The following is a 25,354-nucleotide window of genomic DNA, read 5'->3' on the forward strand; positions in this document are numbered from 1 at the left end:
GGTCATACAGCTTCCCGGTGATGAAGCCCGGGCTCCAACTTGCTTTCCTGGCTCCCCAGTCAGTGTTTGCCCAGCTCTGCCCTGTTCCCTCCTAGTCCCTTCACCCACTGCCGCCTGGATTCAGCCTGGCTGAGAGGGTGAAACCATGTGGCCTTGGTGGCTAATGGTAGAGAGAACAGTTGTCTTGCTTCTCATCACATACTTGGTGCCAGTGGGTGGGAGTGCTGTGGGCCTCCCAGGCCCAGGGTGTAATGTCAGCACCTCCCCCCCACCAGCCACCCGCTGCCCCGACGAGTCGGAACTATACCGAGATCCGGGAGAAGCTCCGCTCAAGGCTGACCAGGCGGAAAGAGGAGCTGCCCATGAAGGGGGGCACCCTGGGCGGGATCCCTGGGGAGCCCGCCGTGGACCACCGAGATGTGGATGAGCTGCTGGAATTCATCAACAGCACGGAGCCCAAAGTCCCCAACAGCGCCAGGGCCGCCAAGCGGGCCCGGCACAAGCTGAAAAAGAAGGTGGGTGTAGGGAGAGCCCAGCTCTGCCATCTCTCCTCCCTGAGGACCCTCGCCCCAACCCCCAGGACTTCTGGGGCGTGAATGATGCTGGCTGCCAAAGGCCTCAGCTTGGCTCACTGTTCTGGGAAGGTCTGAATGAGTTTGGGAGGCATCAGGGTCAGGGATCCTGGGGGCAAATAACTGGAGGAAAAAACGTGTCGTGGCCTGAGAAGTTGCTTGCTGGATTCCTCCAAGCTGAGGACTTGCTTCAGTCAGTCATTTATTCATTCAGCAAACACTTCTACAAATACTGGCAGCCAAAGTGTGACACAGTTAAGTTCTCACCCAGGAGAAGCTGTCCAGTGGGGAGGCTGACACAAAACTGGATAAGCATATTGGCATATGACAAGTACTGGGATGAGGGAAGTCCCCCATCCTGCCTGGAAATGGCTTTACAAGAGGCTGACTGTGAGTACAGACTCCTCAGGAGGGCCCTCCTGGCAGCAGGCACGGCACATTCCACAGCAGCTTGACAGCCAAAACTGAGCAGAAGAGAGGCGGGATGGACAGTGTTGTTGAGGGAGGGCCTCTGAGGCCCTGCGGAAGAGCTTTGGCTTTATCGTACCGGTGAGAGAAGTCACTGAGGGTTTTAATCAAAGAATGCATTTGGTCACACCTGCATCCTAAGATTATGGCGTGGCCAAATGGAAGGTAGCTTGGAGGGTTCCAGGCAGGAAGACCTCGAGTTCGATGCCTCAGGCAGGAAATGCAGGCCAAGGGAGAGATGATTGATGGTGGGGCCAGAGAAGAAGAGAGGGATTTTCAGAGGAAGCCGAAGTGATGGGCCTTTGATCTGATGGCAGGAGAGGGAGATGGAGGCAGGGATGTCTCCCAGGTGTTTGCTTGGCGACCAGCAAGATGGTGGTGCCTTTCACTGAGCCAGGATGGGATTTGCAGAAGACAGTGAATTCAGTTGAGGCATGTTGACTCGAAGGTTCCCGTGAAACATCTAAGTGGAAAAGTACAGGGCTAGCATTTACCAGCACAGAGATGTAATTGAAGCCAGGGGAACGAACCAGTCCTCGGGACTGAGGACAGAACCTGGTGATCTATTCCTGGGCAGCCCTCCTGCCAGATGAGCCCCGGAGCTTGATGGCTTGTCCCTTGTGGCTTCATTACTTCTTCACCTGCCTACTCCCAACTGCATCTGCACAGTGACACGTTTAGGAGCCCAGCATCCGAAGAGATTTGGGTGTAACAACCAGCTAGTTCCAGTTCCTGGGTGGTCAAACAGCCCTAGTGCTTTGGAAAGCAGAAGTGATTCACCATCCTTTTTCAGCCCCAAGGACAACCAGGATCCTTCTCCCGCCGCCTGAGGTAGTGAGCCAAGGGGTCCCACCGCTGCCTTCTGAAAGTGGTCAGCACTATCTTTCTCCCATGCAGTCACCTAGCCAGAAAGGTTCAGTGGGCTGCACTAGTCTCTGGCCTTTCCTGGCTTCTTAAGACAGTGGTTCCCAGTTAGGTCCCCAGAGAGCACATCTGGCAGTTCCCAAGTCTGGTGTGCTTTTCGTAAATATGTGTGCCCAGATGTCTCTTCCCCTTTACTGATAATGCTATCTTCTCTCACCTTTTCTTCTGACAAACTTTCCTTCCAAGTTCAGTTCAGCTGTTTCCTCCTTCACAGCCATCCTTGGGTAACTTCCACTGTACTCCCAACCCACCTCGCATATCTGGAGGCTCTGCTCACTCATCCCACACTGCACAGCTCCTGTCTGGCAGGCCCAGGCAGAACCAGGCAGCCCTGCCTTTCCAGACTTAGTCGTGGGGCTGCAGGCAGGGACAGACACGCAGTGGCAGCGTCATGCATTAAGTGATTATGGTCATTATCTCTGTAGACAGCAGCCTCCTCCCTTGTCTCCCTCCACCTCCTGGACTTCACAGTGTGGCTCTCCACCAAAGCCCAGCTGCTCCTTCTCTCCCGCCTCAGGAGATGGAAAGAGCTCAGTGTCTCTCTGCTCCCTTCTCCCACTGCCAGCCCGTGACTCTCTCACCTTGTCTTTGTGTCTTCTGTCTACACGAAGGTGAGAGAGTCATGGGCTGGCAGTTGAAGAAGGGAGCAGAGAGACACCCTGCTTCTTAAAAACTGCACCCCTGGCTCTGTCATCTGTGACCTCCTAGCCACTCCTCCACATCCACTGAAGACTCTCCTGCCCCCTTCTCTTCTTCCCAGGTCAATCCGTTTCTCACTCACTTGAATGGAGTAAGCATTGCTAAGTATTGATAGGAGGGCAGGCAAATTGACCCATCACTCACTCACTCACCAGTACTCAATTCCTTGTCCCGCTGTCTTTCCTTCAGACCCACTCAGAAACCCCACAGCCCTGGGTTCCACCCCAGCCTGGCTCTCCCTTTCTACAGCTCAAGAAAAGCACATGAGTGAATCTGTGGCAGCTGGCCATGTGGGCTCTTGCTTGCTGAGTTCCAGTGTCGCCAGGCGGGCCTCTCATGGTTCCCTGGGCTTCCTGTACCTTAGCATGTCCTTCCCCACAGTCACTCTGTCAGACCTCCAGTCTTCTCAAACCACTAGGCCTTCCCAGCCCACACCTTATTTTTTGGCAAATAACCTCACTTTCTATTTCAATGAGGAAAAAAGCCATTGTGCAGGGATTCTCCCACTGTTTCGCCATTCCCACCTGCAGACATACTTTCTTCCTTGTCATGAGAGTCACCCTTTTCTCGCCTAAGGCCTGTGAGGTACTTTCTTGACCCGTCAGCCCAGCAGCAGGCTCTTGGTCTAGCTTAGCCTCTCCTCCGTGCTGTTCCCATCCACATTTCATTGTGTCCACCACTCTTTTTTGGAAGCAAACTGCTCTTGAGCCTGTTACCTCTCTCTCAACCCCTCCCCTGCCTCTTTCTAATCACAGCCACATTTCTTGAAAAATGATGTCTGCATTCACTGTCTTCACTTCCACCCATTAGCTCACTGCAGGCAGTTTTCTACCCACACCCTCTCCAGAGTCACCGGTGACTTTTTTGTTGCCAAATCCATCCTCCTCTGCTGTTGCCATCGTATTAGTCCACTAGAGAATATCTGGCATTTTGTGTTTGTCCTTTTCACGCATTGTCTTTGGCTCCTCTGTCCTCAGCCACGCAGGAAAGGGCAGGGGGAGTACCGTGTTCTCCAGATGTCTTGCCTGCCTCTCTGACGTCCTTTCTGTCTCCTTTGTGAGCTCCTCGTCCTCCACTTGACCCTTCTTCATGGGGACATCTCCCTGGGAAAGAGATGCCATCTAGAAACAGCCCAATAGTGTTTCCTCCCCACCCTGTACATCCACATCTCCAACTGCTACTGGACACCTCCTTGTGAACGTCCCACAGGTATCTCAGACTCTGCACATCCAAAGTTCAGCTTGTTGTCTTTCTCCAAACAGGCCTGCTATCCCTTCTCTGTTGTCTGTCTAGTCAATGGCACCGCCTCCCACCCTGTTGCCTGAGCCGGAGCCCTGGGCGCCAGCCTGGGGAGTGCATCATAGTGACCCGGAGCAGCGTGCCTGGAACTGGATCTCAGTTTGACACCTGGCTCTGCCACACTTGCTGTATGACATTGGGCAAATCACTTAACCTCTAAGCCTCAGTTTCTTCGTCCATAAAATGAGAATAACGGAACCTAAGTCGTAGATTGTTGCGGGGATGAAATGGAGTGATGCATGGAAAGGTTGGGCAGAGTGCCTGGCACGTGTGAGTGCTCAGGCAGTGGGGCTGCTGTGGCAGCCATAGTGGCTGTCAGTGTTTCTCTGACTTTTCTCATTCTGTGTCCCTACCCAGCACCAAAAGCCCTATGCATGCCACGTCACTGATAGCTCAGACCAGTCCACTGCTCTCCACCCTACTGCCAGTACCTTAAAAGCCATCAGTGGCTGGACGTTGCCCTCAGGCACAAACACTGTAGGGCCTGCAGGGCCCTTCACGATCAGCCCCTGCCAGCTTGCCAGCTTTATCTCTCAGCCTCTCCTTTCTGACCTTCCTGCCCACCTGCTCCACCCAACCCCCACATCCCCCCAAAAATCTGGGCTACAGCTGTACCTCTGAATGATTTGCATTCCCAGAAGATACTGAGCTTTCCCATTTCCAACCTTTCTACTTGCTATTCCTTCTCTCTAGAAAATGCTTGTCTCACTGCCTCCAGGATGATCCCATTCCCCATTCTGTGCTCAGTGCACATCCTGCCGCCTCCAGGAAGCACTCCCTGGTGACCCAGTCTGTGTTGGGGGCATCTCCTCTAGATTCCCAGATCACCCTGTGCTTTCTTCCATGCAGCACTTGTCACTGTCACTCTGAATTCAACAGGCTGTTTGCTGTTGTCTCCCTGAGCAGACTAAAGTCAGCAAGGCAGAGAATGTCTCACATACGCTAAACTCACAGGGCCTGGCCTGCTGCCTCACAGCCTTGATGGTCAGTAAATAGTCATCAGATGGAATTGAGAAACATAGGAACTTCTGAAGATCAGGCCTGGGTGTATTGTCCTGGCTCTGCCACTTCCTAGCCACCTCCTCCTCCTGTTCTTTCCGAAGTCAAGGTTTCTCACCTATAAGCAGAGGGTCATGATGCAGCAAAGATAGTGGCGAGGATTAAAGGAGACATCTATGGGAAGTGCTCACGGTACAGAGCAGAAAGTGTGTGTTTCTGTGCTTTCTCTTCTGGCTTTCAGAGTGTTTATGGTTCCATATCATTCCCTCCACACCAGTAGTTGTCAAACTTTTTTAGCAGCCAAACTTTTCTGTGAAATCTGTGTGGTGCTGGGGGAGCGAGGTGAAGGGCCCCTGGTCCTCGTTGGTCCAAGCCCAGGGCCTCTGAGCCCTACCCACAGCTAGAAATGCTGCTGCAGACCAAGCTGCTCCCTGAGGGCCACGAAGCCCAGCCCCACCTTCGCACATGGGAAAGGACCCCACACAGACTCTCAGCTGTCCTCATACTGACCCTGGAATGTAGAGATACCTCTTCTTCCTAATTTACAAATAGGGAAAGTAAGGTTCAAAGAGAATAAGTGATTTGTCCAAGGTCCCACAGAACAATTGACTGTAGTCCATTGTGGAGCCAGAGTTCACAAAAGATAAGTGCCTGCTGGGACGCAGGGTCACCCTCTTTACATTGACTTTGAGGTGGTAGCAAGCCCTGGTTTCTCTCACCAGCTGCCCTTTCATGTTTCTCTTCCTCCATTCCCAAATCAGTTGGAAGTACAGGAGGCAGTGGGAGTCAATGGCGCCAGGCGCACCACAGCCACCTCCTTCCTGAGGGTTTTGTTATCTGCCTCCTGTCTCCCTCTAAAGGCATCGTTGGCCTTGAGGTGGGATGGAGAGGTTGGGGTGACTCAGATCCCACAGACTTTCATTTTGATTCCCTAGATCCAGATCTATCAAAGCCAACTGGCAGGGCCTGGCCTCTCTGAGCTTTCCAGGCCTCACCTGGGCAAAGGAGCAGCTCTCACAGCTTGCTGTGTAGGCCCGTGTGGTTGTCTGCAGTATGCCACTGGGCACACTCTAGGTGTGGCCTTGATTACTTGAGACCAAGTGTGCAGCAAGTGACCTTTCTACGGGAACACCGCCCTCTTTGGTAATACCCAGACATAGCATCAGGAAGGCACATGCTTTCCCAACCAGAGTAATCTCATCTACCCCACACCTGCCTCCTGTAAGACCCCGTGATGGCATGGCTCTTTCCCCACCACCCGCAGGGGTGGAGAGAATGCCTCTCTAGTAGTGGTCTTCACATGCATCCCCACTTTGGCTTTACTCCGGAATTATTGTCCCCATTTTGCAGATTAGTCCACTGAAACTGGGGCTTTGGGTGAACATGCTGTAAATACCCTCTGTGGGTGTGACTACCCCTGCCCCCAGGACATGCACCTGTCTGGCTGCAGTTTGCCCTCACTCCTGCAGGGTGGGTAAGCAGGCTAGGATTTTAAGGCTTTGCTTCCAGCAAGTTAGTGGCAAAGCTGGGCCCCAGGTTGATGGGTCAGGTATCACATTGTGCCTGGCAGTTGACAGCCTCCTGCTAAAACTGCCTCTTGTCTTGGCAGGAAAAGGAGAAGGCCCAATTGGCAGCAGAAGCTCTAAAGCAGGCGAATCGTGTTTCTGGAAGCCGGGAGCCAAGGCCTGCCAGGGAGAGGCTCTTGGAGTGGCCTGACCGGGAACTGGATCGGGTCAACAGCTTCCTGAGCAGCCGTCTGCAGGAGATCAAAAACACTGTCAAAGACTCCATCCGTGCCAGCTTCAGTGTGTGTGAGCTCAGCATGGACAGCAATGGCTTCTCTAAGGAGGGGGCTGCTGAGCCTGAGCCTCAGAGTCTACCCCCCTCAAACCTCAGTGGCTCCTCAGAGCAGCAGCCTGACATCAACCTTGACCTGTCCCCTTTGACTTTGGGCTCCCCTCAGAACCACACGTTACAAGCTCCAGGCGAGCCAGCCCCACCATGGGCAGAAATGAGAGGCCCCCACCCACCATGGACAGAGGTGAGGGGGCCCCCTCCCGGTATCGTCCCCGAGAACGGGCTCGTGAGGAGACTCAACACCGTGCCCAACCTGTCCCGGGTGATCTGGGTCAAGACACCCAAGCCGGGCTACCCCAGCTCCGAGGAGCCAAGCTCAAAGGAAGTTCCCAGTTGCAAGCAGGAGCTGCCTGAGCCTGTGTCCTCAGGTGGGAAGCCACGGAAGGGCAAGAGGCAGGGCAGTCAGGCCAAGAAGAGCGAGGCAAGCCCAGCCCCCCGGCCCCCAGCCAGCCTAGAGGTTCCCAGTGCCAAGGGCCAGGTCGCTGGCCCCAAGCAGCCAGGGAAGGTCCTAGAGCCTCCCAAAGTAGGCAGCTGTGCTGAGGCTGGAGAGGGGAGCCGGCCAGGACCAGGTTGGGCTGGCAGTCCCAAAACTGAGAAGGAGAAGGGCAGCTCCTGGCGAAACTGGCCAGGCGAGGCCAAGGCACGGCCTCAGGAGCAGGAGTCTGTGCAGCCCCCAGGCCCAGCAAGGCCACAGAGCTTGCCCCAGGGCAAGGGCCGCAGCCGCCGGAGCCGCAACAAGCAGGAGAAGCCAGCCTCCTCCTTGGGTGAGTGCACCAGGAACCGAGCGGCTGACCCCCTACCCCAGCCAGGCCACGGGGTGGAGGGGCAGCCTTTGTGTGTAGGCAGCGCTGCCCCCAGAGCATAACCCCAGAGGCCTGGCCATGGGCACTGAGCCCTCCTGGCTGTGTCTTCCTAGACGATGTGTTCCTGCCCAAGGACATGGACGGGGTGGAGATGGATGAGACTGACCGAGAGGTGGAGTACTTTAAGAGGTAGGTGTGGGCTGCCTGCTCTCCCACTTGTGGAGGACTCCAGGTCCTGCCCACACTCTAGCCCTGTGTTGTGCCTCAGGCCTCAGAAAGGCCTGCTCCCTTGGCCCTGACCCCTTGGGGAGGCTCACCGCCCCCGCAGGCCCTCTCCCACCAGCCTGCCTGCCAAAAACCCACAGAGCCACTGGGCAGGATGGCACATCTGGGAAGATGCAAGAGATAGGAGGAGGCATGTCAGGCCCTAAGAACCAGGGCTTTTTCCAGCTTTATTCGCTTTGTGTCTTCACTTACACATTCTCTGCTTTGCCTGGGCTGAGGTCAGTGAAGCAATCTAGACCAGGAGTCTGGCCATGAACATGCAGCCTACTGATAAATGGCATAGAGTTGGGGAGGATAGAAGGGATGGGGGCTGGCCAGGAGGCCTTCCCAGGAGAGGTGGTAACCAAGTTGAAACCTGAAGAGTAAGAATGAGTTGGCCAGATGAGATGAAAAGGTATTCATGCCAAGGGGGCCAGTGCAGTGAGTACAAAAGATTAGGGTGAAAGAAACATGGCATACAGTCACCCTCCATATCTGTAATCGAAAATATTCAGAAAAAAAAATAGCAATACATTGCTAAATAATGCACATTTTTAAAAAATTAGTATTTTTGGCTGGGCGCGGTGGCTCATGCTTTTCATCCTAGCACTTTGGGAGGCCGAGGCAGGTGGATCACCTGAGGTCAGGAGTTCAAGACCAGCCTGGCCAACTTGGTGAAACCCTGTCTTTACTAAAAATACAAAAATTAGGCAGGTATGGTGGCACATGCCTGTAATCCCAGCTACTCGGGAGGCTGAGGCAGGAGAATCGCTGCAACCTGGGAGGCGGAGGCTGCAGTGAGCTGAGATTGGGCCACAGAACGAGACTCCATCTCAAAAAAATACGTATTTTTACAGGAGGTGGCTCATGCCTGTAATCTCAGCACTTTGGGAGGCCAAGGCGGGTGGATCACTTGAGGTACTTGAGGTCAGGAGTTCTAGACCAGCCTGGCCAACATGGCGAAACCCTGTCTCTAATAAAAATACAAAAATTAGCCGGACATTGTGGTGGGTACCTGTAATCCCAGCTACTTGGGAGGCTGAGGCAAGAGAATCATTTGAACCTGGGAGTCAGAGGTTGCAGTGAACCAAGATCGTGCCACTGCACTTCAGCCTGGGTAACAGAGTAAGACTCTGTCTCAAATAAATAAAAATATAATAACTACATAGCATTTACATTGTATTAGGTATTTTAAGTAATCTAGAGATGATTTAAAGTATATGGGAAGGCCAAGCACAGTGTCTTCCACTTGTAATCCCAGCACTTTGGAAGGCCAAGGTGGGAGGATCACTTGAGCTCAGCAGTTCAAGACCAGCCTGGGCAATATAGTGAGACCCCATCTCTTATTTAAAAAAAATAGTAATTTTTTTAAAAAGTATATGGGAAGAGCAGTGCAGGTTTTATGCAAATACTACACCATTTTTATACAAGGGATTTGTCATCTGCAGAGTTTGGTATTTGGGTAACTAATCCCCAGCAGATTCAGAGGGACGACTGTACTTAAGGGAATGACAGAAGCCAGCCCAGCAGAGCTAGAGAGTCAAACACCAGATGAGGAAGAGCTGGAATCCCAAGGCAGTTTCACTGTCTTCATACGTAGTTCCCTGGGCCCAGTCCAGAAGCCCCCAAGCCAGCAAAGCTCCTATGCCTGCTAACCTTAACACCTGAGAGCCAAAGAGGTTTTGTAGAGAACCTGGTTTCTTAGTGATAGGGACATGGTACCTTAGGAGTCTAGTGAGCAAAAGAAGGAACCTCTGATTGTGCTTCTCATGTGTCCCCCAAACCCAACAGGTTCTGTTTGGATTCTGCAAAGCAGACTCGTCAGAAAGTTGCTGTGAACTGGACCAACTTCAGCCTCAAGAAAACCACTCCTAGCACAGCTCAGTGAGGTACAGAGACCCCAAGAGTTACATCCACTGCCTCTCCCTGTGCTTGGCCACCCTCTCTATATGCCCACCAGACCATTCTGTGCTCTGGGGCACAGGGAGTTGGACTTTGGGCGTGGGAGCCCTGGCTTCTGTCTGCATCTCCACAGCAATGGCACAGCTGGCTACAGCCTCCAAAGGTCTAGGCCCCATCTCCTCCTACAGCCACTCACCTGTAGGCCTCTGTCCTTCTATTACTCCTCCCTGGACCCTCCTGCCCATGCTCCTGAAGGTCCCCTTCCTGGACTGGCATCTCCTAAGGCATAACCATCAGGGTCTTAACCAGCTGATTTCAAAAGTGCCCAGGTAGCTGTCAGACCCATGGGGCTGTCCTCACCCCTGATGTTATCAGTCCTTGTGTCAACTCCCACTTCCTGCCCTGGGCTCCGCAGTATAGGCTACCAAGGTGCTTCCCAGCTGAAGCAGTGTAAGAAGGGGCCAGCCCTGAGTGAACATCATGGGGGTGCAGATGGGCTGGGCTGACGCCTTGTGGGTCATTTAGGCATGGAGGAGTTGATGGGGGCTACCCAAAGCAGGACAAGTTCCATGAGGATATTGGTAGCACACTGCCTCCTAGAGGAAGAGACCTGGGTGCCAGATGGCTTTGGCATCCCCTCCCAAGCCACCCACACAGGTCCTTTTGTCTGAAACAATGATGTACCAGATGATGATCTGGACTGGGAACAGACAACTGGAGACGGCACTGGGCCTGGAACCCTATTGATGAAGAGAAGGGCAGCTAGCAGGCAGACCTTGGGCTGGGGGCTGAGTGGCTCTGCAGTTTCATATCTCAACCCTCAGCTGCGTCCCTGGGGTCAGGCCTTTTCTGGCTGGCAACCACACAGCTATCCTGGAGACTATGGAAGGCTGGGGCAGGCAGACTGAGCTCACAAACAACTCACTTCCCCCATGATGGCCCCACCTGTCTTTCTCCTCTTTCCAGTGCCAGGCCAGCTCCTCTCTGGGCCTAAGCAGCAAACTTCCTGGACCCTCAGCATAGAGAGCCTGCAGCCCGGACAACCTTCAGAGCTGGGGCTCCCTGTGACCCTTGTGCTGCCCCAGAGTCCAGACTGTCTTCTTTACACTCACTTTAGTCCTCCTCTGCTCTGAGGGGGTTGGGCTCAGTCAGCCCCCTTTGCCAAATTGAGATGCCCACATGCCCCAGAAGCATCTTCCAGATTCAAGGTGCCCTCCTGCCTCTCTTCTCCACCTCCATGGGAACCAGGAGTAGCAGGAACCCCAGGCACTTCATCTGTTATCCCTACTGAGAGAAAAGAGATCGCATTTCCTCCCACAAGCCCAGTTCTGTCATCCAAGAAATCAAATGCAACTGTCTCCTTCCACTGCCTCCTCTTGACCCTTTTTCACCTGGTCTGGCCTCTTTTCCAAGATAGGAGATGCCCCTCTCCCCACCCCCTAGTAAGCGCTCTCCTTTGACCCTCTTCACCCTCCCCCGGGCTGTGCACCTACAGTCAGAGGCAGGAACACAGCTGCACAGCTGGCCTCCCGGCCCCTGCTGATGGACAGCAGGTGCCAAAGGCTGGATCTACTCAAGGATTGTCCCACACCTTGTCAAGATTCCGGGACTGGGGCTCTGTCTGCCAACCTGTTAACTTACATCCTCTGCTGCAGGTGATCCAGGGAATCTTCAACATTTTTAGCCCAGGGAACAAAAATAGCAGCCAGCTATTTCTGCTGCCAGAGACCCATGGGTACCCAAATGGCATGGGGAGGCTGGAACATGGCCCGTTGCTTACTGTGATTCTGCTCTTTTTTTCTTTCTCAGGCCCTGCCCAGGCTGAGCTTCTTCAGGGCGTCCCGAGACCCCGACTGCCAGCTGAAGGCCTACAATTTTTCCCTCCGTGTGCCCCACCTACCCGTCCAAGACCCTCTCTGCTCCCCACCATCCTGGACCAACCAAAAGCTGAATGGATGCCACACTGTGCTGGGGCCCCTTGACCTCAGCAGAGCCGCTTCCTGGTGCTACGCAGCCTCCACACTCAGAGCCCGTGGACTGGGCTGGCCTAAGGGCCGGGGCTGATGGTACTGCTGGCCCAACACTGCTCTCTTTGTGTTTGGTTTTTTTTGTTTTTGTTTTTATTTTATTTTTTTCCAATTCTTTACTTTTGATACTGTGAAGATCTTTCGTGCCGAAAGATAAAGCAACATTTGGACACAGAATTGGCATGTTGGTGATTTGCGGGTCTGGGCAGGGAGGGAGTTGAGGGTGTGCTCAGAAGCATGGGCTCTCCCTTAGTCACTAACCCTAGCATGCGCCATGCATCAGCAGTTTGGTGCTGTTGTCCCATTTTACAGGTGAGGAAACTAAAGCTGATCGGAAAGTGACTCAGCTCAACTCAGTCTGGCCGAGTAGGGTTGAGCACAGACTGGTATGACTCTGGCATCTGTGCCCTTTTCTCCTGTTGGGAGGTCTCTGGTATGTGAGCCTGGGGCAGCCCCTTCCCCACTCTTGTTTCCCTCTCTGCAAGATGGGTGAGTTGGAGGGGTTGAAGTTGGTCCCTGTGCATCTGGATGTCAGAAGAGGTCTAGGAAAGACCCTGAGGCCTTCATGGATCTGTAGCCTGGGCCATCAAGGCCCCTCACACTGACTTCACACAGTCAGGGGAAGTTGGGGGTAAATTGAGTTTTTTATAAATTAGATATGATTTTGCAGTGGGGGTGGGACATGTAGCTGAGGACTTGAGAGTTAAGAGGATAATGAACTCTTCTGTAAAGTCAAGCAAACTACCTCATCCCCTGAAATGGATCTGGTTTGTAAATTTGGATTTTAATATAATGAGTTTGCCCAAAATGCCCCTCACACACTTGTGTCCAAACTCCATGCCCCAAATTTAGTTTTCGCTCCTAAAACCAACTCGAGGTTACGTGGGGAGCTAACAGGGTCACTAAGAGCCATGTATTTGGGTGTTGTGAGCAGGACCAGAAACCATGTCCTCCTCCATCCCTCCCAGGTTGAGACCCACCATGGGACTGGCAGTAAGCACCAGCTTCTTTATTTTTTTTATAGAGATGGGGTCTTGCTATGTTGTCCAAGCTGGTCTCGAACTCCTGGCTTCAAGCGATCCTCCTGCCTTGGCCTCCCAGAGAGCTGGGATTACAGGAATGAGCCACTGTGCCCAGCCTAAGCTTTCTTTACTAAAGAAGAGAACAGCAGTGCCCACAGACTTCACAATTCCTGGTCCCTGGCCTTTCCCAATCCCCAAGGGAAATGTGGACACTTCCCTGTGAAACCTTTCTCTGTATATTTCTTGGCTGTGTTCCCCTCTCCCATGGACTCCTGTACTACACTCCTGCCCTGCAGTTGAACTGGCAACACTACCTAAAATTCTGCTTCATTCAAAATTTGCAGGTCTGATCAAGTAGCCCATCTTGTGGCATTTGGGACCTTCATGCTTGGGCCCCTGACTCCAGTACTTGTTCCAGCCATGCTGGACGACCTTCCTCTCCAGTTAGGTCTCACAACCTCAGGTCTCCCAACTTTCACATATTTTCCTCCTCTCAGTTTACCCTTTTTTCATGAATTCCTGTGTATCCTTCACATCCCAGCTAAGAGGCCATTTACTATGAAAACTATGACGCTTCCAAAAGCGGTACCTTGTCTTAGGATCTTTCTCTTTAACTTCAAGACCAGTTATCTGTCTATATTTCTAGTCTCAACTAATCCATAAGCTCCTCGCACACCAGGTATGTGTCTTGATTATCATCTGCTTGAGCGCAGTGCCAATGCCCAGCACACACTCTTGAAGGAAAGAAAGCACAGAGCTGACCAAGTCATTCCTCAGAAGTCTCTAACAAAGTTGAAACCACTTACTCTGACAGTCACAGCAGGCATGCTCTGGTCGCAATCTCCTTTTCTGGCCTTAGGTCCGGCTTCCCCATCCCACCCTAGCCGCAATGCTGTTGCCTGGTGAATCTGTGTGCTTGCACATCGCCAGACCTGTATTCCTGCAGCGCCCTGGCCCAGGACGCCTCTCCTCTCCCGGCCTGAGATTCCCACGCTTCCCTGGAAGCGCCCCCCAGGCAGCTCTGTTACAGCATTTACAGTAATAACCGTTTACATTTATACAGGGCCTCCCAGTTCAAAACCACTGCCATCCTTATCTGATGCGTGCCCCACCAGTGAACGTAGGTGTCACACAGGCGCAGTCAGGGAGGCAGGGTGCGTCGAGCGGTTTATCCCGCAACCCCGGCGTCCCCGGCAGGGATGGAAGCGCAGGCGGCCCACGCGAACTCGGCCCGGAGCTCCCGGCCCTAGAGGACGCACTGTCCGCCGGCATGGGCGTGCCCAAGACGCCATGCTCTGGGAGAGGTTGGGCACCTGGCAGTCCTCCCCGACTCCGGATCAGCTGTCTCCGCTGCGTGCGTCTTCCTCTTCCAGTGGGCTTGGGTTGAGCCTTCTAGCGCATGTTCCAACTCCTCCAGTGTCCCACAATGCCTTGCAGCCGGTTTCGCCCTCGGTCCTGGCAACTGTCGCGTAACCACCCATGAAAACGTCCGTGCTTCGCCGTGCGATAGCGTCTCCAGAGCAAATTTGTCCCTCTGCGCGATCCGGAACTCCCAGGTCGTTGCTAGGCGCCGACGTTCGCTTCTTCACATCGGATTGGGTCCCACGCAAAGATGAGGCGGGGTTTCGTCGTGGCGCGCATGCGTGCAGCAAAGAATGGAGGAGTCGGAACCTGAACGGAAGGTGGGAGAGAGACGAGACCCCGCGCGGGTGGGAGCGGGCGTGAAGAGGGGAGCAGGCCGTGCCTGACTCGCGTGTGCTTGCAGCGGGCTCGCACCGACGAGATGCCTGCCGGAGGAAGCCGCTCGGAGGCGGAGGATGAGGACGACGAGGACTACGTGCCCTACGTGCCGTTACGGCAGCGCCGGCAGCTACTGGTGAGGGGCCCGCGTCCGGGGAGGGATGGGGCCGTGACCGCCGGGTCGCAGGGGGCGGGCGTGGCCTCGGCCTCCGTGAGGAGGAGGGCAGTCTGAGGAGTGAGCTTCAGTACACCGGGGCGCGGCCCCCAGACAAACGAGGGACCGACGGCCTGATCTGAGGGGTAGGGCAGCTCTGCGCCTCGAGCACAGGACCCTCGCCCCAAAGCCAGGATCCTGACGCTGGCCTTGTGGACCCCGTGCCCATTCTATCTGTGGGTCCCGGGTGGAACCTCAGCTCCAGAAGCTGCTGCAGCGAAGACGCAAGGGAGCTGCGGAGGAAGAGCAGCAGGACAGCGGTAGTGAACCCCGGGGAGATGAGGACGACATCCCGCTAGGCCCTCAGTCCAACGTCAGCCTCCTGGATCAGCACCAGCACCTTAAAGAGAAGGCTGAAGGTGAGCTGGGCAGCACTGCCTGGGCGGGAAAGAAGAAGCTGAGCCTGGCGCACCGTGTGTATCTGTCTGACATCTTCCACTTCTTTTCTCAGCCCGCAAAGAGTCTGCCAAGGAGAAGCAGCTGAAGGAAGAAGAGAAGATCCTGGAGAGTGTGGCCGAGGGCCGAGGTATGGTTGGAGCCAGGATAGTGAGAAGGTGGACTGAGGCTCCTCCTCCCAGCCCCAGGCATGTTATATCTCAAGGGATCTGGCTTCTCAGAAGCAGGAGCCAGCCCTGAGCCATGTCTCTCTCCTCAGCATTGATGTCAGTGAAGGAGATGGCTAAGGGCATTACGTATGATGACCCCATCAAAACCAGGTATATCTGTACAGTCTGCAGTTGCCCTTGCTTCGGATGGTACATGCAGGGATGCTCCCAGGCCAGCTATTCCCAGAGCTCTCTTGATCCCTGTTACCCATCCACAGCTGGACTCCGCCCCGTTATGTCCTGAGCATGTCTGAAGAGCGACATGAGCGCGTGCGGAAGAAATACCACATCCTGGTGGAGGGAGACGGTATCCCACCGCCCATCAAGAGCTTCAAGGAAATGAAGTTTCCTGCAGGTAGTCAGGGGCTGGAGAGAGATACCACACTTTTATAATCAAACACCTGTGAGGTTATGTCCTAGCTCCCACTGAGCTCAGCCACATCTGCATTGGATCCAGTCACTGGGGCTGGAGGGATTTGAGGAGAAGTTTCTTTAGGTTCCTTGTTGCCCCAGCTGTACATATTCATTGTTCTCTGCTGTTACAAAGCTTCAGGAGGAAAGTGCCATTGGGCATAGACACTGGATACAAATCCTGGCTGCACCTAGCCTGTGGGCCTTGGACAAGTCTCTTTTTTTCTTTTTTTTTCCTCTCTGTCTCTCTCTCTGAGCCTCAGTTTCCTCATCTGCAACTTGTAGGGGTAGTGCCAGTTTTACAGGCTTTGGGGCTCTGAGAAAGTACGTGTGAGTCACGAGGACGATGTCGGTTGGTTTTCATAGCCATCCTGAGAGGCCTGAAGAAGAAAGGCATTCACCACCCAACACCCATTCAGATCCAGGGCATCCCCACCATGTGAGTTTGGATTGTGGACCTGGGGTCCTTGAGGAGGGCTGGAACAGGGAGGAGCAATGGCTAGGTGTCCTTCATCTTCTGTTGAAATTGGCCCTCGGGTCATCCTCTCCCAACAGTCTATCTGGCCGTGACATGATAGGCATCGCCTTCACGGGTTCAGGCAAGACACTGGTGTTCACGTTGCCTGTCATCATGTTCTGCCTGGAACAAGAGAAGAGGTTACCTTTCTCAAAGCGCGAGGGACCCTATGGACTCATCATCTGCCCCTCGGTAAGATAGGCTGGCCTGGAGGGCAGGCCAGAGACTGGGGCTGCCCTCTGGTGCCAGCCTTTGTCCCTCTGCCTGCAGCGGGAGCTGGCCCGGCAGACCCATGGCATCCTGGAGTACTACTGCCGCCTGCTGCAGGAGGACAGCTCACCACTCCTGCGCTGCGCCCTCTGCATTGGGGGCATGTCCGTGAAAGAGCAGATGGAGACCATCCGACAGTGAGTGCTGGCGCTCCCTGCCCCCACCTCTGCCACCTGCGAGTCCGTGGAAAAGCTAAAGGACCCTTTACCTTAGCCACTCCACAGATCTTCACAGAGGGCTGCTGTGAGTCCAACCCTCAAGGAGCTCCCAGTCTAATGGGGAGGTCAGTTGGGGGAGGACAGAGGGATGTGGCCAGGTACTGTGGGAGCACAGCAGATGGAATGGCCCACCTTGCTGGGGACAGTGGGAGGTGGGAGCTCAGAGAAGGCTTTTCCGGGAAGGTGACGTTTGAATTGGGAAGAGGGGCAGTCCAGGCTGAAAGCACAGAGGTGGACGGCCCAGGAAGGTCAGGGTCATTCAGCAGTCAGTCAAGGAGGTTGAGGCACTGGGGTAGTGCTGGATCCCAGCGGCACCTGTGTCCTTTCCGTGCTGTGCAGTCCTCTGCAGACCACCAGAGGCCCTGGACCAGTCCCTCCGTTCACAGATGGGCCAGACCCCATCCCGGAGGCCTTCCTCCATGGACTTCTGAGTCTTAGGGAGATGTGGGCACAGAAAAGGTGAAGCCAGTAGGCCAGGAAAGTGAGTCCAGAGTAAAGCCTCTGGAGCTTGATGACAGCGCTTCTGGGTGAGAGGCTGACCCAGGAGAAGGGGGAAGGCATGCCAGGCCGAGCGGTGGTGAAAATGGCTGCAGTGCCTTGGAAGAGAGCTGTGTGCTATACATAGGGCAGGTGGTGGGAATGATGAGAAGGGGACAGACAAAGAAATAGGAAGGAGGACAGAGAGCAGAACAGATGCAGGGTGCCTGCTTGCCTCTAGGTAGGTGATAGGCCAGTGACCCCAACCTCAGGGTCTCTCCTTGGTCCCCAGTGGTGTACACATGATGGTGGCCACCCCAGGGCGCCTCATGGATTTGCTGCAGAAGAAGATGGTCAGCCTAGACATCTGTCGCTACCTGGCCCTGGACGAGGCTGACCGCATGATCGACATGGGCTTCGAGGGTGACATCCGTACCATCTTCTCCTACTTCAAGGTGCCGCCCCCTCCCGGCCAGGGCACCCTGCCCCACCCCCTACCGCACACCACATCAGACTGTGGAGCCCGGCCAGGCACCCTGCACCACCCCCTACCGCACACCACATCAGACTACGGGGACCCCATGCCCCTGGCCACCCCACCCACTGCTCATACTTTGTGGGCTGTGTCTCAGTTGCTCGGCTTCCCCAGACCCCATGCCCCTCAGCCCAGCCCTGCATGCTCTTGGTCGCAGCCCCCCTCTTCCTCAGGGCCAGCGGCAGACCCTGCTCTTCAGTGCCACCATGCCGAAGAAGATTCAGAACTTTGCTAAGAGTGCCCTTGTAAAGCCTGTCACCATCAATGTGGGGCGCGCTGGGGCTGCCAGCCTGGATGTCATCCAGGTGGGCAGGCGCTCCTGATGGGTGGTCTCTCACCTGTGGGGGCTGGATCTGACAAGTCTCCCTGAAGCTGATTGGAGCCGGGGGTCCACCTTGTGGGAACCGGGGGTTTCGTTCAAAGCCCCTGATGCTTAACCAGGGCCATTTTTAGGGCACCCAGCCCTTGGCAGCCAGTGGCTTCTGGTCACCTCCTGGTCCAGATGACAGGCTATGGCAGGGCTGTGGCGGGTAAGCATAATCTCAAGATTGCCTGACCTGATCCTTGTGGTGGCAGGAGGTAGAATATGTGAAGGAGGAGGCCAAGATGGTGTACCTGCTCGAATGCCTGCAGAAGACACCCCCACCTGTGAGTGCAGCCAGGCCAGGCCGGGGGCAGAGTCCCCAGGACCAGGGAGGGCTTTGGAGGGGACAGAGTGCCAGGGGAGGTGAGGTGGGTGCCCAGGCAGTTAGCCTCTGACTGGAGTTGGTCTTTCTGGACAGGTGCTCATCTTTGCAGAGAAGAAGGCAGACGTGGACGCCATCCACGAGTACCTGCTGCTCAAGGGGGTTGAGGCCGTAGCCATCCATGGGGGCAAAGGTCAGGGTGGTGCAAGCACTGGCTTGGACCCTGCTGCAGTAGCGGCACTTTACCTAGCGCCTTCCCCTGCCTGGTTGGCCTGCCACTCCCCTATCCCATGGTGTCTCTGACAATGTCTGCCTGACCCTCCCCAGACCAGGAGGAACGGACTAAGGCCATCGAGGCATTCCGGGAGGGCAAGAAGGATGTCCTAGTAGCCACAGACGTTGCCTCCAAGGGCCTGGACTTCCCCGCCATCCAGCACGTCATCAATTATGACATGCCGGAGGAGATTGAGAACTATGGTAAGGGCCTGGGGCCCAAGGGCATGGGTGAGGCTGGAAAAGGGCCGAGCCAGGCCCCTAGTGTCCAGCGACGGGCCAGAGACTCTGTCCTTCTCTCTGCAGTACACCGGATTGGTCGCACTGGGCGCTCGGGAAACACAGGCATCGCCACTACCTTCATCAACAAAGCCTGTGGTGAGTCTGTCACCAGAGCCACCTTAGCTGTTCCCTGGGTCCCCTGCCTGTGGCCACCCAGGTTCTGGCCGCAGGGCCCAGGATGGGCCCTGATGCTTCCCCACTCCTCCCCCAGATGAGTCAGTGCTGATGGACCTCAAAGCGCTGCTGCTGGAAGCCAAGCAGAAGGTGCCGCCCGTGCTGCAGGTGCTGCATTGCGGGGACGAGTCCATGCTGGACATTGGAGGTGACTGCGGAGCGGGATCCCTGAGTCCCCAGCCGGCGGGTGGCAGGGAGGGGTGCTGGAAGTCAGAAACATGAAACCGGTGGACCAAGGGTGCCTAACGGGGGGCCCGAGGTCCAGGGTGTGGATCCTGGCCCTTGACGTGGCTGACCCCTGTCCCCATTCCCCCAGGAGAGCGCGGCTGTGCCTTCTGCGGGGGCCTGGGCCATCGGATCACCGACTGCCCCAAACTCGAGGCTATGCAGACCAAGCAGGTCAGCAACATCGGCCGCAAGGACTACCTGGCCCACAGCTCCATGGACTTCTGAGCCGACAGTCTTCCCTCCTCTCCAAGAGGCCTCAGTCCCCAAGACTGCCACCACTCTACACACACAGCAGCCCCCTGGACAGAATCAGCATTTCAGCTCAGCTGGCCTGGACTGGGCCAGGCTGGTCCTGGCTGCCTGTTCCCTGTGTTCTTCAGAATTACTATTTTTGTTTCCTTTCACCCCAGCTGCCATTAAAGCACAAACCTCTATCCCAGCCCTGGCCCTGCCTCTGTGTTTCACCTCATCCGCCCCCTGGTTCCTGGACAGACATCACCTCTGACCTCTGCAGCCCCTCTGAGGCAAGGCCCCGGCATCTCCCGCTGGCACTGCCAACACCTGGCCTGCTGGTACTTGGCTGTGGAAGGAGCCACCGAGCTGGTGCCCACCTCTGGGGACTCAGGGTCTCTCCATTGGGTTGTCTGAATTTATGACTCAAGGAGGGACCACACTGGCGGGCCAAGGAGAAGTGCTTGGATTCTCTGGTCTCCCTGGCCAGCTGTCATGGCTCTCAGGCTCACTCTTCCTGTCAGTGGTGTGATGTTTCAGGGGCTTCTCCTGAAGTCCCTTGGGAGGCTGCTTCTTGCCCCAGGACCCCCACCCGCCGCCTGCCTGTGCCAGCCACCTGGAGGAAGCCCTCCACTCCGTTGACTGAGGAGGCAGCATATGTCATAGAACTGCCGTTTAGGCCACAAGCTCTCCCTAAGCCTGCTCTGTGCCCAGCTCTGCTGAGTTTTGAGGACCTAGATGGACCAGGGAGATGACTGCCTGGGAAGCCGTCAGGCGAGGGGAGAGAAAGACACACACAGAAACGTGGACAGCAGTCACAAGACCGCTAGCAGATGAAGCAGGATCTCGGCATCTGGTGAGAGGTAGGCAGGGACCAGCACAGGCGGCCACACTTCCTCTGAGCCGGCACTTTGCGTGTATGGCCACATGCTCATTCCAGTGAGACGGCGGTTGCTCAAGCCATATTTGTCACTTGGTATGTGGCTTTGGACAAGTTACTTAATTTTTCTGAGCGCCGATTTCCTCACTGTTGAAATGGCGATGAGAACGCAAAGGATGTGGCGTCTGAGGTGGCCAGAACTTAGGGCTGCTTGGGCCACAGTGGGCACAGAGCCGGGTGCCAGGAGGCCTTTAGGAAATATTTCCTGGCCAAGTGCATTTCCAAACGGGATTCCTTATCCTGCTTCCATGTTCTCTCCCAGAGGTGGTGCTGAATGACCTGAGGCTGTTCCAGAATGAAGGTACACACACACACAGCCCCGCTATTGGCCTCCTGCTAGGCAAGCCAACAAAAGGAGCCCCCAGCAGGAAGCAAAGCTTTAAATGAACATGTGACCTCTCCGGGGCCCCCTGGGACCTGCCACCCACACTCACGTGGTTGGGGCCATTCAGGGGTGTGGGTCCCATGTGGACTGGATGCCCATCGTGAGTGTATACTGCGAGGGCCTTTGTGCTCTCAGGCAGCGTGGAGTGGTCAAGGAAGGCCTCCAGGAGGAAGAGGTGGCCCACCGCCCCAGGCAGCACAGTGGTGAGGGGGCCCTGGAGGGGCTGGCCTGGGAATGAGCCTGGGGAAGATGGAGGCCAGAACACACAGGTTCCTGAGTGTCGGGCTGAGGAGCCTGGGCTGCACCCCAGGAAGGGGAGAGACAGGTTGGTCTTGGGTTGCGGAGAGTGCTGCATGGAGCCCCAGTGGGGCAGTGGCCCCTGGGGGGGTGCCAAGGCTGGTGATGTTCAGCGGCTCGTGGGGTGGAGAGGAGCAGGTGAACACAAGAGAGATTTCAGGGAGAAAGAAGAGCAGCAACACGGGGTGAGGCACTCAAGCCAGGACGCCCAGTGGGAAAGCCAGGAGTTGGCTAGAGAAGGGTCCCGGTGGAGGCAGGGCCAGGGAGTGTCAGGCCCAGGGTGCGCAGCTGCCCCGGGCAGGACGGGGGAGGGGCAGGAACTCATGACTCAGGGAGCCAGACTGCGATCAGACGCTCGCTGCTGATCCAGGTGTGTGCGAAGGCTGTTTGCCTTCAGGTGGCCACGGGCTCCGTCCAGGTAGGTGTGGGCACCTTGGACAGCCAGAACCCCAGGGAGGAAATACATGCTGCCCCCAGCCCCTGAGCTGAAGACAGGCTCCCCTCCCCCCGGCCTGCAGCTGCCTCTGGACGGAGGGACGGGAAGTGGCCAGAAGGGGAAGTGTGAGGAGTTCCCGTCCAGCCTGTCATCAGTCTCCCCAGGTCTTGAAGCGGCGGCCCTGCTCCTGGCCGTGACCATGGACCCTCTGGAGACCCCTATCAAGGATGGCATCCTCTACCAGCAGCATGTCAAGTTTGGCAAGGTGGGGACCCCTGGCTGCCAGGCAGCTGCCAAGGACCAACAGTGGGCGGAGAATGCAGCCTCCGCCCCTGCCTCGGACAGCCCAGGCAGACCTGGGAGACTTGGGAAGGGAGTCAGGGTGGAGGATCCCACCCAGGTATGGGGAGTGGAACGGAGTGCGGGTCTCAGCCTGAGAAGGCAGGGGCTGAGCAGGCTCTGCCAGACCCTGCCTCCAGGAGAGATGGGAATACAGGAGCGGGAGAGGGTCGAAGGCTCAAATCTCCCAGCAGGGAAGAGCTTCACAGCCTCTGACCCATGAAATAGTGCCACCGAGGGCCCTAAATAGGGTGAGGGCTGAGCTGGAGGAGGCCCCAAGGGTGGAGCCCCTCCCTGCAGCGGCACTGTCCTGGGAGCAAGGAGGCAGGGGGGTCACCTCTCCTCTGCAGCAGCCCCACACCCCCGCAGCTCAGCTGCAGCTGCTGCCCAGGCAGATAAACCGTCAGTTTCCTTTGCTCGAAGCTATTTGCATGTTTCCTTCCTTAACAGCGTGAGGCGGAGGCCTCCCTCCCACCCCAGCTCTTGGCCTGTGGCCCAAGTGCCCCTTTTTGGGGGTGAGAGGGAACCAACATAATGGCAGTGTCTGGTGGTCTGCCCGGCTACTGGATGCTTTACAAACATGACCCAGTAGCAGCCCCAGCTCGAGTTCTCATGGCCTTTTGAGAGACGCCGCTGATGCTTGTGGAGGTCACAGTTAGGAAAGAGCGGGCTGGGATTTGAACCCAGGGCTGACCAGTCCCAAGCACAGCCAAGGCCTCCTTCCCTGGAGCCCTGAGAAACTCGGGAGCAGAGGCCCGCTCCTGGCTGGGAGCGTTTGCCAAGCAGCTTGTGCTGAGCCGAGTGGCACGGACAATCTGCCACCCAAGGGTCTTCGCCCTCCCGCTCCTCTCCCGCAGAAGTGCTGGCGGAAGGTGTGGGCTCTGCTGTATGCAGGAGGCCCATCAGGCGTGGCACGGCTGGAGAGCTGGGAGGTCCGGGATGGTGGCCTGGGAGCAGCGGGTGACAGGTCGGCAGGGCCTGGCCGGCGAGGGGAGCGACGGGTCATCCGCCTGGCTGACTGTGTATCTGTGCTGCCGGCCGACGGCGAGAGCTGCCCCCGGGACACCGGTGCCTTCCTGCTCACCACCACCGAGCGAAGCCACCTACTGGCTGCGCAGCACCGCCAGGCCTGGATGGGCCCCATCTGCCAGCTGGCCTTCCCGGTGAGTGCAGTGGGCAGGGGTCGGTCGGGCTGAGGCACCTGCCCCCGACTTGTCCACCTCCACACTCACATCCCGTCACCCAGCAAGCTCCACCAAGCACCTACAAGCTTGGGAAAAGTAAATCTATAATGACTCTCAGAGGGCCGTGCGTGCCGTGGAGAAAATGGACCGTCAGGGGAGCAGGAGGAAGTGAGGGAGTGACGGGCAGGGTGGCCAGGGAAGGCCTCTCAGAGGAGGCTGGGCAAAGGTCTGAGGACAGGCAGCCTGGGGAGTTGTGAACAGAAGGAGTCCCGTGGGCAGAGGCCCCGAGGCCGGACAGTGTGGGGTGTTCAAGGGCAGAAAGAAGGCGACATGGCTGGAAGGGAAGGAGTGCAGGAGGAAGCCAACTCACAGAGCTTAGGGGAGCGGCTGAAATGCCCCAGGCCATGTGTGTGGTTTTGTTCTGAGTGAGAAGCGAAGGCTTTGGAGGGTTTAAGCCAGACATGTTTGTAAAGCCCCAAAAGGTCTGTGATGGGTCAAAAGGAAGTGAGCCTGGGAGTTCTTCAAAGAGGTAAACAGAGTTACCATGGGGCCCACAGGTCCACTCCTAGGTGTGTGCCCAAGAGAACTTGAACAGTTGTTCAAACAAAACATGTACATGTGAGGCAGGAGGATCGCGTGAGCCCCAGGGGTCGAGGCTGCAGTGAGCTGTAATCGTGCCCTTCACTCCAGCCCAGGAGACAGAGCAAGACCGTATCTTAAAAAAACCCCACATGAGCCGGGCGCGGTGGCTCACGCCTATAATCCCACCACTTTGGGAGGCCGAGGCGGGCGGATCACGAGGTCAATAGATCGAGACCATCCTGGCCAACATGGTGAAACCCTGTCTCTACTAAAAAATACAAAAATGAGCTGGGCATTGGCCGGGCGCTGTGGCTCACGCCTGTAATCCCAGCACTTTGGGAGGCCGAGGCGGGCGGATCATGAGGTCAGGAGATCGAGACCATCCTGGCTAACACGGTGAAACCCCGTGTCTACTAAAAATACAAAAAAAAAAAAAAAAAAATTAGCCGGGCAAAGTGGCGGGCGCCTGTAGTCCCAGCTACTTGGGAGGCTGAGGCAGGAGAATGGCGTGAACCCGGGAGGCAGGGCTTGCAGTGAGCCGAGATTGCGCCACTACACTCCAGCCTGGGCGACAGAGCCAGACTCCGTCTCAAAAAAAAAAAATGAGCCGGGCGTGGTGGCGCACGCCTGTAGTCCCAGCTACTTGGGAGGCTGAAGAAGGAGAATTGCTTGAACCCAGGAGGCGGAGGTTGAAGTGAACTGAGATCGTGCCACTGCACTTCAGCCTGGAGACAGAGTGAGACCCCGTCTCAAAAAAAATAAAATAAATAAAATAAAAACCCACATGGACGTGAATGTCCATAGCAGCACTACTCACGGCCACCAGAAGGTGGAAACAGCCTACGTGGCCATCAGCTGACAAATGGATAAACAATACATAGTCTGTCCACAAGATGGAATACTACTCAGCCATAAAAACAAACGCCTGGCACAGTGGCTCTTGCCTGTAATCTTAGCACTTTGGGAGGCCGAGGTAGGAGGATTGCTTGAGCCTAGGAATTCAAGATCAGCCTGGGCAACATAGTGAGACCCTGTCTCTAAAAAAAAAAAAAGAAAAGAAAAGAAGAAAGAAAGAAATGTACAGACTAGGTAACTCCATTGGGATAGAAATCAGGTGAGTGTTGCCAGGAGCTGGAGGAGGGGAGAAGTGGGGAGTGGCTGCTCATGGATCCAGGGCTTCCATGTGGGATGATGGAAAAGTTCTGGAACTAGACAGTGGCAACAGTGCACAACCTTATGAATATACTAAAAAGCACTGGTGGCCGGGCGCGGTGGCTCAGGCCTGTAATCCCAGCACTTTGGGAGGCCGAGGCGGGCGGATCACCTGAGGTCAGAAGTTTGAGACCAGCCTCAACATGGAGAAACCCCGTCTCTAGTAAAAATACAAAATTAGCCGGGCATGGTGGTGCATGCCTGTAATCCCATCTACTTGGGAGGCTGAGGCAGGAGAATTGCTTGAACCTGGGAGGCAGAGGTTGCAGTGAGCCGAGATTG

The 25,354-nt window shown here is 55.9% G+C and overlaps 3 protein-coding genes across 12 annotated transcripts in view; all 3 read left to right on the top strand.

Annotated features, from left to right (window-relative positions):
* Nucleotides 1-12,009, top strand: part of FAM193B (family with sequence similarity 193 member B) — a 35,069-nt gene extending 23,060 nt beyond the window's left edge. For 7 of the 8 annotated variants that reach the window (XM_032158674.2, XM_032158675.2, XM_032158677.2 and 4 more), the window contains 5 exons: nt 276-515; nt 6,571-7,582; nt 7,735-7,810; nt 9,677-9,774; nt 11,597-12,009. In XM_032158674.2, coding sequence (XP_032014565.1) covers nt 276-515; nt 6,571-7,582; nt 7,735-7,810; nt 9,677-9,773 — 1,425 coding nt within the window. In that variant the 3' untranslated portion in view covers nt 9,774; nt 11,597-12,009. The remainder of the gene's footprint in view (nt 1-275; nt 516-6,570; nt 7,583-7,734; nt 7,811-9,676; nt 9,775-11,596) is intronic. The other variant, XM_032158676.2, reaches the window with a different exon arrangement.
* Nucleotides 12,010-14,420: 2,411 nt separating this feature from the next.
* Nucleotides 14,421-19,905, top strand: DDX41 (DEAD-box helicase 41). The gene is made up of 17 exons (XM_032158684.2): nt 14,421-14,518; nt 14,602-14,712; nt 14,990-15,149; nt 15,242-15,316; nt 15,446-15,506; nt 15,614-15,750; nt 16,173-16,245; nt 16,362-16,515; nt 16,594-16,730; nt 17,581-17,743; nt 17,997-18,128; nt 18,400-18,471; nt 18,606-18,702; nt 18,837-18,986; nt 19,089-19,160; nt 19,276-19,386; nt 19,555-19,905. The coding sequence occupies exons 1-17, from the start codon at nt 14,492-14,494 to the stop codon at nt 19,689-19,691; spliced, it is 1,869 nt and encodes a 622-aa protein (XP_032014575.1). The 5' UTR covers nt 14,421-14,491; the 3' UTR covers nt 19,692-19,905.
* A 104-nt stretch (nt 19,906-20,009) lies between these two features.
* The window catches only part of DOK3 (docking protein 3), an 8,922-nt gene continuing 3,577 nt past the window's right edge, over nt 20,010-25,354 (top strand). Inside the window, exons 1-4 of one of the 3 annotated variants that reach the window (XM_032158686.2) lie at nt 20,010-20,560; nt 20,900-20,938; nt 21,838-22,020; nt 22,952-23,257. In XM_032158686.2, the coding sequence (XP_032014577.1) occupies nt 20,933-20,938; nt 21,838-22,020; nt 22,952-23,257 (495 nt within the window). In that variant the 5' untranslated portion in view covers nt 20,010-20,560; nt 20,900-20,932. Of the gene's footprint in view, nt 21,226-21,837; nt 22,021-22,951; nt 23,258-25,354 lie in introns of all 3 variants that reach the window. The other 2 variants (XR_009213908.1, XM_058440163.1) reach the window with 2 other exon arrangements.

Source organism: Hylobates moloch, unplaced genomic scaffold (assembly GCF_009828535.3).
Source record: "Hylobates moloch isolate HMO894 unplaced genomic scaffold, HMol_V3 SCAFFOLD_6, whole genome shotgun sequence".
NCBI classification, from domain to species: Eukaryota; Metazoa; Chordata; class Mammalia; order Primates; family Hylobatidae; genus Hylobates; species Hylobates moloch.